Source organism: Lissotriton vulgaris, chromosome 3_1, assembly GCF_964263255.1.
Source record: "Lissotriton vulgaris chromosome 3_1, aLisVul1.2, whole genome shotgun sequence".
Classification (NCBI taxonomy): Eukaryota; Metazoa; Chordata; class Amphibia; order Caudata; family Salamandridae; genus Lissotriton; species Lissotriton vulgaris.
The window spans coordinates 869,246,583-869,261,263 of NC_141689.1; the positions used below are offsets into that span (position 1 = coordinate 869,246,583).

The 14,681-nt window shown below is 44.7% G+C and overlaps 1 protein-coding gene across 1 annotated transcript in view; it reads right to left on the reverse strand.

The window, feature by feature from the left end:
* Positions 1 to 14,681, reverse strand: part of AOPEP (aminopeptidase O (putative)) — a 1,575,581-nt gene that overhangs the window by 806,022 nt on the left and 754,878 nt on the right. The window contains exons 8-9 of the mRNA XM_086961188.1: positions 2,557 to 2,659; positions 2,338 to 2,445 (exon numbers count right to left, since the gene is read on the reverse strand). Coding sequence (XP_086817314.1) covers positions 2,338 to 2,445; positions 2,557 to 2,659 — 211 coding nt within the window. The remainder of the gene's footprint in view (positions 1 to 2,337; positions 2,446 to 2,556; positions 2,660 to 14,681) is intronic.

Below are 14,681 nucleotides of genomic sequence, written 5' to 3' on the forward strand. Positions count from 1 at the left end.
TGGTGGGTCCCCACCAAGGTAACTCTTCTTTCCTTTGGGTTTCCCTGGTTGCTCCAGACGTGCCCTGACTCCCCACCAGGGGGTGAGTCCATCAGACCTTGCTGGTCTGCACCAAAGCCAATCTCTGCTTTCTGCGTGGGTTGCTGTTGCCAAGGCTTGTTGGGTCCGATCCGGAAACCGACACTGCAGTACTCGACATCCTTCGTGGGACAGCTCGAATCCAGCACCTGGTCATCGTCGACGCCTGCTGGTCCTCGTGGCTAAAGAGTCCAGCTTCACCTTCTTCACCTGAAATCACCCAACATCGGTGGGCATCCGCTCATCGCCTTCCTGGTCACTGGCAAGTGACCCAGACTCTGTCCCCTCTGCTTTCAGGTTCTTCACATCTCCGATGCACCCCTGGATTTACCCCGACACTTTCCACTTGGTCGCCAGCAGCACTTTGCAGCAGCTCGCCATTGAAATCGACGACAAAACCCAGCACGAAAAGACACCTAAGCACCTGGCTTCCCTGGGTGAGGTAACTTGAGTACTCCTGTGGGTGTTGACTCTAGAACCTCCTAGTTCTAAAGGGGTTTGCTCCAAGTCCTCTTCTAAGTGTCCTTAATATTTAAAATTCCAACTGCGACTTTCCCGATAGAAGTAAATGGTGATTCGCAGCTGTGTTTAGACACTGCACGCCTCCCCGTGGGTCCCCTGTGTCACTACCTTGGCTGGTTCCTGGTGGCCCCAGCGGTTCTGAAAGCTCTAGGCCCTGTATCTATGTCAGTTGTGGTTCTTATACCACTTTCTTAATATATGGTTTGGTATGCCCCTAGGGCTCAACATATATTGTGCTGATTTACTGTGTGCTAATTAAGTTTACTGAACGTACTTTTGCCTCTAGCTTCATAAAGAGACTAGAGGGATGTGTTTAGAATAAATACATATATTTTATATATATACCTGGTGTGGTACTCCTTTTATTTGGTCATTCATGAGATTCTAGACTGGTAAAACAAGCTGCTTTACATTCCTTCAAGGCGTAGAGTGGAGGCTGATCTCCACAGCTACCACTAGCATAGCTTTCTATATCGGTTGTCTTTAAACCTACCATCATTAAGGGTTGTTTGGACTGGTGCAAGGTGCCTACTAGAATAGTGGACAGCATATGCCAGGCCAACTTCTTACAATTTCCTTCTCAAGTGGGCTAGTCTTGCCTAGGGATTTCTCTGATTTTGCACTTTTGGTCCCGAGACCAGAGATAAGTGGAGGGTCAGGAAGGAAAGAACAAGTCTGTTACACAATCCTCTCGCCCCACTTTTGAGACAATGTAGTCATGTGTTCCATGTGGTGCTGAACTATTTATCTTTACAGCTGGGTTTGGACCAGGCGAACTTTTGCTGGTGCTTGGGCCGGATCTATAGGTGAGCACAAAGGGTAATATGGAGATGGGCAGCTCACTGTGCCCTATTAGCATTCTCACTGTCGTACTCTTCACTCATTCATCTCTCTATTTCTCCACACCTTAGAAGTTTCACTAGGAGCTCCCATAACTCGCGTTAAGCCAGATCTCTCTGGTGTTAGTTCTTCTCCACCCCCAAACACATCTGGTCCTACTGAATATAATCATGAAGAGCATTTCCACTGCGAGTACCAACCAAGACCCTTGCCACAACTATGTCCGTATATTTTTCATTAGCTGGGGATAAGGCACCTGGCTCTGCATTGTGTAGGCTCCAGGTGAGCCATTGTTCATCCTCTGTGATCCTATAGTGGCCCGCTGCTTCAGAAACCTTCCCGGCCATTGGGACTGGAGATGTAGTGGATCCAGTATTGGTTGTTCAGACTGTTGACAGTATATTCAAACCTAATCTGCACAACACACGCCTTTGTGTTTTTAACTCAACAATGAATACAAACATTGTACTGAAATGTGACAGAAGCCTGTTGCTGTAGCCTCAATATTCACCTCTCAATCAGATGTCAGATCTGAGCCTGTTTTTGCCGACTGATAAACAAATTGGCAAAGGCAAAGAGAGCTGAACCTCAAATACAATGAAAGATTTGAAGGTACATGCATACTCTTACAGGTATATGATACATTTATGACATACCTGTAAGCTATGTGATAAATGTACGACCAGGTGGTATGTAATCTGTGTAATCCTATGTGGTTTAAGCATAGTGGAATACTTTAACCGTTAGCTGCCTACTGGTTGGAAATGATAGCCCAATAAGTACCCGCTATTATCAGAAAACTGCAATCACAATAGGCATATCTAACATACTTGCAGCAGTATTATGAAGTAAGGCACTCTGGCCACGAGCATTTATTCTTTTATTTTTTTTGTATACCTGCGACAGGACCAGTTGTCCATGAAATCTTCTGACAAACTTCTTCAGAATTCTGAAATACGTCTCTTCTCCAATTTTGCTTGCAATGTGACGTAACAAGAAATACCCCTTTAAGAAACAAATGACAAGTTGTGACTCTTGCTATCAGTGGGTATCACATTGCATAACAGCACAGTGGTGCAAAGGCAATTGCATGTTAGGCTTGTTTGGATCGATTACCTTCAAGTAATGAACTTGCATGAAGTTCTTCTCTGGATTTAGACCATGCTTGACCATGGAGGCGCCAGATTCCGTCACTTCCCCTGTGTTCTCTCGGTTGGGTCTATAAAAATAACATTAGTCCACAGTTATATTCCACTTTAGTTTAATGCAATAGCTTCCTTTAACAATAATCAGATATGTTTTACCACCCACTAGAACCTCAAATATGAACATTTTGTCCCTTTTCCTGTGATTTTATTATCCAGTTTCTTTACTCAAAAATACTAGATAGATAAAGGTTTGACAATAGATACCAAGAATTAAAGTTAGCTTGGAAGTTTGAACTCTTTCTTTTTCTCCACCATGGCTAGTAAGCTCAAAGCGAAATGATTATTTCCTGGAAGGCAAATTGAGCAGAATGTTTAAGACAATAAAAACATGGAAAATGGCCATTAGATTCAGATTTTTTGGCTAACCCCTAACATGCACCATTTTGAATCTGAAACAAGAATGAACAAGAGTTGGTGACTATGAGTGGATGACTAAGAGGGGGAGGAGGGGGAATGTGAGTTCAGAGTGGGGGAGTTACTAGTGTGGAAGGGAAGGTGAGGTTAGTGGTGGGGAGCTGAAGCACGAAGTGAGGGACAGTGTGATATTGGAGTCTGTGTGAGGGTGAAGCAATCAGGTGATCATTGTTTTAAAAAAAAAAAAATACACTGGCACAGTTCACACCAATAGTTTTACTAAGCAGTATTATTACATGCCAAACCAGTTTGGTTCTCGTTCAGAGGGGACGTGGCCAGCAGTTCAGACTGGGATGTCCTTTCTGGGGCAGGGCCAAGTCTAAATTGTAAGTAGTTGGTCACTGTCTGTAATGATATAGATGAACAAGTTACTTACATTTAGTAACGCCTTACCTGGTAGATACTCTAACTAGTCACAGATTCCTTACCTCAGAATATTCCCCCGGTGTCAGACTGGATCGAGTTTGTCGCCTGGGGTATATTCTAAAGTATGAAATCTGCAGCTAGAAGTCAGATTAGCTAAAATGCAATGTACTTGAATGTCACCAAGTAAAATTTCCTGTGCCTTAAATTACTTCAAGCATTTCAGTCATCAATTTGTGTGTAAAACAGTTTCCCTATATAGGAAGGATACGTATGTGTGTAGCATTTGCATAGCATAAACCTAGCCATAAGGCAGCAGAGAAATGTGTAGGGTGAAAGGCAAACACAAACTCGAGTGTTAGAGTTTCTGAGAGTGGAAGTGGACTATTACTTTATTATGATGTAGTGTTTTTAAAGAGGTGTCTCTTCAGCTCTTGTTCATGGCGGAGCAGGTTTGGAGCGGTTCTGATGGAAGGAGATGTTCCAGATCCTGGGTGGCTGGAAACACAAGGCATGAGGCTTTCTTTTTTTCTATTTTGCACTTCATCTGCAGTCTGGTGTTGCCTTTGGTATGGGCTTACCTGAGTCACAGGAGATGGTAAGCTTTCTAGCCAGTTAGGTAGTATGCTGGTCCTGGTGCCTTTGTAGATTATGCAGCTAGTTTTGAAGATACGCTGGGCCAGGTGAGCCAGTGAAGTTCAGTCAGGTTGAGGTATTTCATAACATTTTGTCAAACTCTTGATGATGCGTGCAACAGCCTATGTGCCCTGACATCGGCGCCAAACTCACTGTGCTATAAACTATAGGGCAGACCTCGCTGATTAGGCCCAGTAAGACCACACCCGCCATGGGTAGGTAGTGTTCCTATTTGAGACCTTGCAATTCCAAGTAGACTGTCCCTTTTGAGTCAAGGCCAAGACTGATTAGGTAGTGGTTGATCCTGGTCTGCAATGGCAAAAAGCAATGAACTGGAATGCAGTCCTGAGTGATTATGAGCGCCTAAAATTAATTCAAGCATTTAATCCATCTCTTTTGCACTGTCTATGTATATTTTCGTAAGTAGTAGGGGGTTTGCCTTGTCGTGCCAAAACACATTTCAAGCTGGACCTCGGTGATGAGGACCAAAAATCCAAAAGAGACCTTAGGTTGCTTGTTTAATCCTGTTTATAATCAATGGGGTCCTGAAAAAACAGGCAGGACTTTCCGTTTTGAACCGGGTTAAAGGACTGATTTACACATGGGTGGTGCCTGTCTCTCATGGTGCGATCTGAAAAATTACGGAATGAAAAGCAGCCCATATTGATTACCGGTGGCTGTGAATACTACAAATGTTAAATCCTTCATTTACTGTGCTGTTGCATTAACATGCTGAGTCGTCGTACCAGTTTATTAGGTACCACTGGCAGGAAAAGCAGTAAGAGTTATTCCTAATAGTTACACACAATCGAACATTACAGACCACTCCATCCACACCAAGATTGACAAAAATGTCTAGGATTCTCACCACAGAAAATGAAAGACGGTTTGGACTTTATAGGTCAGTCAATAAAGCATTGGGGTCCCTGGACCCTCCTCAAAAGACTGAAGATTTTGCAAATTTTTAATCATGTTATTTTGAGTCTAGAACAGATCTAAAATACCATTTTTATTGGGCTAGAACAAACACTGAATACAGCCCTGCCTTCCCTTCTCGTGCAGGACCCGCCGGGCACACACAATTCACTTGGACAAGGCACTGGACCAGCTTCTGCATAGCATTCCGACTTCCACCTTGCCTCGACAGTGACGGATCGGCATCCTCGCACCAATTCTGACCCTCACATGTAAGTGTGCCACTGAGCTCCCTCTCCCTGCGATCCCTCCTTCCTCCTAGCCTACCATTCATCTCCTCCCTGCCTTCATTCTCAGTGTAGGATACCCATCACGGGACCCAGCTACCGGACCCACTCCTACATATCCTGCCGACCATTCTTGTCTTCCTGGCATTAACGGGGCTCCGTTTTTGCGCCTGCCTTCTGTAAGTGACCCATTCCGCCGCTACTCTGCAATAGTCCGCTCCAGGAACACATTTGTTTCTCAAAATCTCCCCTTCCTCCTTCCACACAGCCACATCCCCTTGGATCCTACAATCAGACATTTCCGACTACACAACGACACAACCTACGTCCTCACCAGAACGGAGATCTGTTTCTGGGCCAGCACCTACCCTGTGAGTTAATTCCCCCCGTTCTCCTCCACCTTGGACCCCTAACATTGGCCCCCCACTCTCCTCTTCTCTACTCTCTTTCCCACCCTCCCTTCTTCCTTCACCCACCCCTTACCCCTGTTACCCCCTTACCCCCTACCCCTTCTTTACATCACCCTTTCCCTACCTTCCTCCTTAGCCTTCTCCCCTCCCTTTCCCCCCTTTTTTCCTTTCCCCCTCCCTGTTGCCCACATGCCCTACCATTTCATTAATTGCTCTGACCCACCTTCCCCTTGCCCACCTTCTACCCAACCCCTCCACCCCTCTCATATTTCCCTCCCCCCGTCCACCCGCCTTGCCCTTCCCACGCTGACGAATCGCGTACCTTGCTCCCCTTCCGATCTCTTACCTACCCCTTCATTTCCTTATAGCACTTCCGTTAATCGGCAACCCGGTCCTGATGAAGATCCTAGATCAATAGGATCAAAAACTGTCGACCCACATCACAGCGCAACTCATGGCGCATTACCTTCTTTGGATCCCCAACTAACAGCAATTACCCATTCATCAAGGAGGAACCAACAATTTTGTATAGAGTGTTTTGATTTTTGTCTTTCTGGGCCCATCGCGGTTTCTCACCCATATGTCACTCTCACCATTTGTCTCACTATCACGTAGTGCACAAAGCCCCCTTGGGTTGACACCGCATTATATGCCTCAAGTGCTGCTCTCCAAACTGTTGTTTTGACTGTTTTGCAAATATTGTCCCTTAATATATGATGCTATATGCACTAAAAATTCTAAATCTCTCTTCCTTTATGACCAGATCCTTTGTAATGTCTTGTATATGCACATATATCTGTTGCCCAAGTGAATCCAATTGAGATATTGTTGTTTTATATACATCCATCCTGTAATCAGCGCAATAACAAGCCGTTTAATCTTATCAATATCAATTGACAGGTCGCTCAGTTCTAAGTAAGTTCTATATGTATGTTTTGTGGACCTTAACTCAGTCTTTGATAAGGTATGAAGGCAAATTAAACCAGAGTATCCACCCTAAGCCTGTTACATGAAATTGAATTGTTGAATACACCAAGTGAGAGTAGAAATAGGCGAGGGGTTTGCAGCCTCTAATAACACATACATCGCAGGCCACTGAAAACAAGGATGCATGTAAGTTTCTCAGCTTTTCAACCTTATATAGCCGGTTTTAAACACCTCTATTAACAAAGTAATATTACAAGCACTCAGGCTTGGCCTACCCTCAATAGCACCACTGTCATATAAGATGATGATATTGTTCAACTAAGCAAATGTCCAGTTGGTCTTCAGAGGCTGTTCTTTCTTTCTCTACTTATGACAAAACAAACGAAATGGAGATTACATAGAAGGATATCCTGGTCTCATCTTTGACAATCGAGATCATTTTAATGGCCACCTCATGTCCTTAAAAGCCTGGGTGAGATCTCAAGCATTTGCCTTCAATGTACTATTTAACAAACTGTGTGGTCCGTCTCCAGGGCCAATTGTGAAGGTAAAAAAGAAATTATTACTTTCAACATTAACTATGGATCTGAAATCATTCGCTGGAAAGATGCAAAGCTGATAGATGAACTACAAGCTAATATACATAGACAATAATTCATTCTTTCTGACAATACATCAAGCACAGATCTACTTTGAATTTTGCCTGGTGAGAACCACTTGCACACTTCCTTAAATGATGTAATAGACTGCTGGAAGCTCCAAAAGTCACGTTAAACAATCTCCTGGAACTAACCAGACTTAGAATTGACAGCACATGGCTAAGATTCTTACAGTCAGCATTGGATGCACTGCAGTTCAAACAACTTTGGGAAACAACCAAAAGCCCGATTTCATAAAAAAATAAAAATTAAACAAAGCGGGAAGGGTATTGGCATTGCATTGGCTTAAAATTGAGAGCAGAGTAAAATTTAAGACTCTCTGCTTCATGCATAAGATAAAATTTGGTTCTGCCCGTAGATACTTAAAATCCCTAGTTCATGTCTATCTTCCCACTCGGCATCTGAGATCTTTTTCTCAGGGCCTTTTTAATGTGCCTAAGGTCCGGCTTTCCAGAATGGGAGGCAGGTCCTTTTCCTACCTAGGTCCTAAGTTATGGAATTCCCTCCCCTTAAAAATGCGCACTGAAACTAATCTTGGTACTTTCCGTAGATCTCTGAAAACTTGGCTGTTCAACCAGTAATCCTGTCCTGGCTATTATCTCCGTCCCCTCCTTTTTCCGCACTCAATCTCTCTACCAGCGCCGGGAAACCCTTTTTGGGTAGCTGTAGCGCTTTACAAATCAAATAAATAAATAAATAAATAAAAAGGGTAATTTCGAACATGCAGAACAAAAATGAGTTATGTAAAAAAAATGAAGTGTGGATGCTTATTGATTCTTATGATCTTAATCAATGGCTATCGTATTTTAAGTCAGTCCATATTAAAATAAACTCTGACTCCAAGATGGGGAAAGGCTGGGAAAAGTCAGATCGTAGACATTGTGGCTATAAAAATGAAGCCATCCTGCATATGTTATGTGCCTGGCCTGCTTTAATTGAGGCGCTAAAAGTCTCCTTAAACCCTGTTTTATTTGCTTGAAAATTAATCAGAACATGTAGACAAGCTTTAATTCATAACCTTTAAAGGCCTGCATCCGCAATGAAGTTCTCGATTGGACTAATTTGCTGATAGGTCTGTAAGTGACTGATTTTAACGAGCATTTGTTAGTACTTTGCTAAGGTTACTTTAAATGGTGAGACCGAAGGACATCTTTAGTAATGCTGTTGACAGATGTAAAATTTGCATGTTATCACTTTAGTGATTAACCAAAGTATGGAAAATACTAATTACTCTTCAATTGAGGCAGTTCCTTTCCTATAATTGTTACATTACACCTGGAAATTGTTTTCAGTGCTATGTTATAATGTTGTCTTAAGGAAATCTTTTTTTTTTTTAAACGATTTTTATTAACTATGTAATAAAAAATGTTGATTTGATAAACAACATATGCCGATAGGGATCTGGAGAAAAATCAAGGGGAGGGAAATATGGGACTGATGATGAGAGATCTGTTTAGCACCAGTGCTAAATTTGTAAATATAATATAGGCACAAAGTTTTTCTCAGAAGCCCACTTCTGGTACTGCAGAATGCCGGAATTGCGGAATACTAAAATGACCTTGTCTTGATTCCATGTTATGCCTCTTTCTTTCACCATGTTACACTTATGGTCTCTATTTCATTCTTGCACGTTCTTTTTCATCTCTGCAGTTTCCCTTTGTCATTGTTTTCTGATCTTTCTCCTCTGTCATACTCTTTTTTGTGCTCACTCTCAAGGCCAAATTTTGATAATGCTAAACCAGCCCTAAATTCACTCTAGAGTTGCAAAAAAAAAAAAATTATTCAAGAAATTCTTGTGGATGCCTCCCCAGCCCGGTAGGATGCAAATGACCACGCCACACTCAGAGCCCTGTAGTGCGCGTCTTTATTCTTCAGAGTGCAACTGTTAACTAACTGTGCACATTGTGTCATGAACTTTATTAACTATACGCAGATACAGCCAGACAATAATGTAATTCTTCTACAGAGTCCATCAGGGACGAGAAGGGTCCCGCTATGCATATTTACAAGACATTAAACACCCCGTCTGTTAAATAACAATTACAAATACACATATACAACACAGTTTCTCAATGAGTCATCCAGGCGCTTGAACCAGTCTTCCAGACCTAGTCGTGTGAGGTTGATGAAGCGGAGGAGTGGGGCCTGCCTCAGGCACTGGGAATGCAGAGGTAGGCTTAGGAGGTGGTCTCTCCGGACTTTAAGGTGGGCAGGTCTTACTTCTGACATCTGGAGACAACGAACATCGAGGTAGATGCTTGAAGTGTGATGAATCTCTTTTTATGGACTTTCTGGGATGTTGAGCGGTCTCCCTATGTCCTTTGCTTGTTACAACCCTCAGGGATCAGTATCAAATGGAGCATACAGACTTGCATTTCCATTTTTGCTTGGCCAGGACTCGGTCTCCCTCCTTGAAAACTCTTTTCCGAGCACATTGCCGTTTATCAGCATAGGTCATCATTCTGGACTTGTGCAAAAATAATCTGTTGTACGGATCTCAACCTGAGTGGTTCATTGCGGCATTTTGGATCCCATTGCTCTCCCAAAAATTAAGGTGGTAGGGCTTTTACCTGTAGTGGAATGGGAAGTTGATCTGTAGGCACGTAGGGCTGAACATAGAGCATGTTTGAGGTGACTTCCTTCTAGCGCGGGGTTCTGAACTACTCTCTTTAGGATTCCCATGAAGTGCTCGACAATGCTGTTGGCCTGTAGCCAGAGAGGGGTACTTTTCTGATGTTTGGCATTCGTGTTAGTGAGAAACTCTATAAACTCTTGGCTGTTGAACAGTGGGCGACCGTCTGACTTAAGCTTAAGAGGGAACACACCATGTTGAAAAAATGTTATTTAATGTCCCAGTAACTTTGTCATGTGAGGTTGATTACAGGTCTTCCACCAGGGAAAATCGTGAGTACTCATCAACAACTACCATTAGATGATGTCTATTGTTAAGGAGTCCAAAGGAATCAACTGCAATGCTCTCCCACACCTACTTTAGGAGATCAGCCATAACTAATGGCTATTGCGTTGTTTTGGGAGATCAGTTGCACAAATAGCAGGCCTTTAATTATATTTCAATTCTTTCACCAAGGCAAGGAAACCACACTTGGTGACGAAGAGTTCCCTTGGTGGTGACAATGCCACAATGACCCTCCAAGATCCAGAAGAGACTCCAGCGCATCCAGAACGCCTCAGCCAGACTCATCCTCGACATCCCACGACACAGCCACATCTCCGGACACCTAAGAGACCGGCACTGGCTCCCGGTCAACAAGAGAATCACCTTCCGCCTCCTCACCCACGCACACAAAGCTCTCCACGACCAAGGCCCGAGCTACCTCAACAACCGCATCAACTTCTACGCTCCCAAACGCCACCTCCGATCTGCCAGCCACGCCCTCGCCACCATCCCACGCATCCGTAAAGCCACCGCAGGAGGAAGGTCCTTCTCCTACCTGGCCGCCAAGACCTGGAACTCCCTCCCGGCCGACCTGCGCCTGACCCAAGACCACCTCTCCTTCAGGAAGAAGCTCAAGACCTGGCTGGCGAGCAGTAGCGGCACCCCCCCCCCCCTTCCCCGCCCCCCAAGCGCCTTGAGACCCTACGGGTAGGTAGTGCGCTCTATAAATGTTTTTGATTGATTGAGTGATTGATGGGTAGGTTCAATGACTTGTTGTCATAGACTCTCTGGAATGACAATTCTAGAACATTGTAATATAATGCCTTCTTGTGCAATAGAAGTAATTATTTCCCGCACTAAATATGCATGTGCAGGCGCATGCGAAGTGTTCTCAAGGATTACCCAGACGGTGAGGAATAGGAGGAGGGCAGACCGGGGACACCGCAGTACAGGTAAGTGGCTTTTTTAAACTTTTAATTAATGTAGAATTACTTGTTAATAGGGGGATGGAGGCGGGTGGCGTAGCAGAGTTCCACAGAGTTTGTTCGCAACTCCGTGGACCTCCACATAGCCCCGCTATGCTCAGGGTTAGTCACAAGTCAAGGCAGTAATCACTGCCTGCTTCCACATCCTACGCATGCTTCAAAAGATCTTCAAAGGATCGCCTTGGATTACCAAGAGAACCGTCAAGCAAGAACTCATCACCAGCCGCACTCATCACCAGCAGACTTATCTTCTTCAAAACTAGGGACAGGAGAGGTAATGGTGGCAAGGCAGACAAAAGTCATGTGCTCCACTAAGGGCACAATTGGTTTCCCAGCCAGAGCCTTATTGGAAACTAGTGTGCCAAAGTACAAACATTGCTAGTTCTTGACAGTGGTGAATGGATCTAGTCAGGGTTCTCCATTGCTTGAAGATTTCTTACTCCATCTCTGGGTGTAGCTTCTACTAGTGATCCTTTAGGAGTCTATGGCGCCCTGGCATTGACAGACTCAGCCAAGTGGTTCACAACGAGAGAGATGCCCTATTGACTTAGTGAGTTCCAGAGACACAGAGCCTCCAAGCACAGGACCCCACTCTGCCCTGTCTGGTGTAGTACCACATGGCAGTGGTATTGTCTCTGAGAAACTGGACCTTCTTTCCTTTGATGGATGGCATTCAATGCTAAGAGGTTGAGGTAAATCACTGTCCGATACCAGATTCCTCTGATCTCCACCTCTCCCAGATGGCCTTTCAAACCCAACAGTGATGCATCTATCACCACCATCAGCTCTGTGTGGGGTAGGGTCAGGCATCTGCCGCTGGCCCAATTGTAGGTAAGCAGCCACTACTACAGATCTTTTGCAGTCTCCTCTTTATTATTACTATTAGAAGTTGTACTGCACAATGAATCATCCCCACTGGGGTCTCTCGGTGCACTTGGCTGCATACTACTGATAGCCTGTGACAGTATGACAATTAGAACAGCCAGGTTTTTAGCTGCTTCTTAAACTGCACCAGAGTGGAGCAGGCTCCTATCTCATCTGGTAGTCTATTCCAATGTAGAGGGGCCAGATGAGAGAAAGCACGCTCCCCCATTTTGACTTTGCAATTCTACAGGGACAGAGCAGTTTATGATTGCTCGATCTGAGTTGATGTACAGGGACATACGGAGTTAACTTCTTCCTGATATAAGCAGGACCAATTCCTTGCAGTGCTTTCAACACTATGGTCAGGAGCTTAAACACTGCTCTCTTTTTGATAGGCAGCCAGTAAAGTTGTTGCAAAAGAGGGAGTGAAGGGGTGCGGACAAGTTTATTAAGAGCCAGCCTCTCTGCCGTGTTTTGCACTACCTGTAACCTGGATGTAAGAACCTCCCTGATTCCAACCAGTAGTACATTGCCATAATCTAGTCGACTGACTAGTAGTGCCTGTATTAATTTCCTCCTGGCTTCCAGGGGGATCCACGGAAAGACTTTCCTCAGCATTCGCATAATAGCACAGCACTTCCCAGAGACCACCTTCACATGATCCTGCAGAGAGAGCTTATTATCTAGCATGATTCCCAGGTTTCTTGCCTGCTTTTTGGGACTTGGTGCCACACCAAGTTCTGCAGGCCACCAGTCTTTTCTCGAGGCAAGCCCTAGCGACTCCATGGCCGACAGTAGGCACGCTGACTCTACAATGGATAGGTCATTTAAATGATGGTTTAATGTCCCCGACCACAAAAAAATAATCTGATTGCAGGACATACGGGGCCAGAGTTTCCAATAAAGAGGTACAAAATCCTTTGCTTTCTCCTGGAGTATGATAAACTACTTCCCCCATCCAACTCGCTCCTTTAAAGGACTCCAGCCAAAAGTTCCACGTCGGTGGTCGACGCTGTGTCCACTAATTTGATGTAGTGTGGAGTGCGTAAGGCTAGGGCCAGTCCCCCCTCCCCTCCCCTTTTGCTCGTCCTGTCTAATCTCGTAACTGTGTACTCATCGGGAAATGCGATAGCCAACACCGGAGTTGAATGATTTTGCAGCCAAGTCTCCGTGATGAGACAGATGTCTGACTTCAGATCATCCAGTAAGTCCCACAATTCCGCGGAGTGCTTAGGAATGGATCTGGCATTAATATACAGACCCTGAAAGGGAGTTCCGTGTGCTGCCTTCACCTGAATGTTCTTCCCTGAGTTCAATTCCTTAGGCACATAGTTGCTTAGGGTCTGGGAGTGAAGGGTGTCTGCAGTTTGCTGAGTGAGTGACACCACCCACCCACATTTAGCACAGATGCAGCCTTGTGCCCCCCATTCTACTGAAATGTCCCCCACACAACCCCAACCTAGAGTATTCACCCTAAGGTTCAACAGTATGTCCCTTGAATACATTAAGAGAGTCATCGTATATCTGATTAAAACTGACAGAATTTCCTGGCAGCAGACGGGCGCAGACGGGTTTGCCTTAGGTGCACCCGTCCGCGCATGCAGTGAATTTATGCCCCCAGAACTGAACACTAGAGGGCTAACCACTCAAGATGGCCCCCAAAGTCAGGTTGCCCAGTTTTCCAAACGGCAGCCTCTCTCCACTCAATCAGCCGCTCTAAATACGACCTTGGTGGACCGGAGAGTTGCCGAGATTTCAGTTCCCCAACACAAATATCACTGTGCGCAAAGGATTAAAAACAATTCCCAGACAGGTAAGAACACAATCATTAAAAGGACATGCCTTGCGTGACTGTCAGCTATCAAAGTGTATGCAACCTGGAAATCTGGATGGAATCTAGTAGGTTCCCATGGTGCTGAGCACACTGAGACTCAGATCCCACTGCAGAGCCTGTATTTGCCATTTGTCACAGTTGGTAGGATACAGGCAGGCAAGAGTCCAAGAAGTCGCAAATCCACTCTTACAGAGACCTAGGATAGAGGTTGAAACATCAGGATCATAACCTGAAGGTCCTGGACGCATTGAACAGGAGGGAAAGCTTGAAACTGCACCTTAACCAGGATGACTCTGATTAACCGAAGCTTCTGCAAAGAGTCAGGTGTGAATTTGGCAGTTGACCAAATACCCCAAATATGCTAAGAGATCTGCCGTCGTCTGGAGGTCTTCTATGACTGACTGTGGTAAGCTCACCTTCAACAGACAATCGTCGAAGTATGGGAAGAATGGTATTCCCAACCTCCAAAGGTGTGCTGCAACCACCACTATTACTTTCATGAACACTCAAGGGGCACTGGTGAGGCTGAATGGGTTCAATGAGAACAGAAAATGCCCTTGAACCACCTTCACCCACAGGTTAAGACTGTGGGATGGCAGGAAGGGAATGTTAAAATAGGCGTCCTGCAAGTCCAGCTCTACTATCCAGTTTTTTGGAACCAGGGAGATAAAAGTTGGGACAAATTGAGCATACTGAATTAATTTTTTTCAATGAAGAAATTGAAATGGCAAAGATATAAAATACTATAAAGGCCTCAATCCTTCAGCACCAGGAAATAACTGGTGTAACATCCAATCCTATTTTTTGATGCCAGGACCCTCACTTTGGTTCCTTTATCCAAA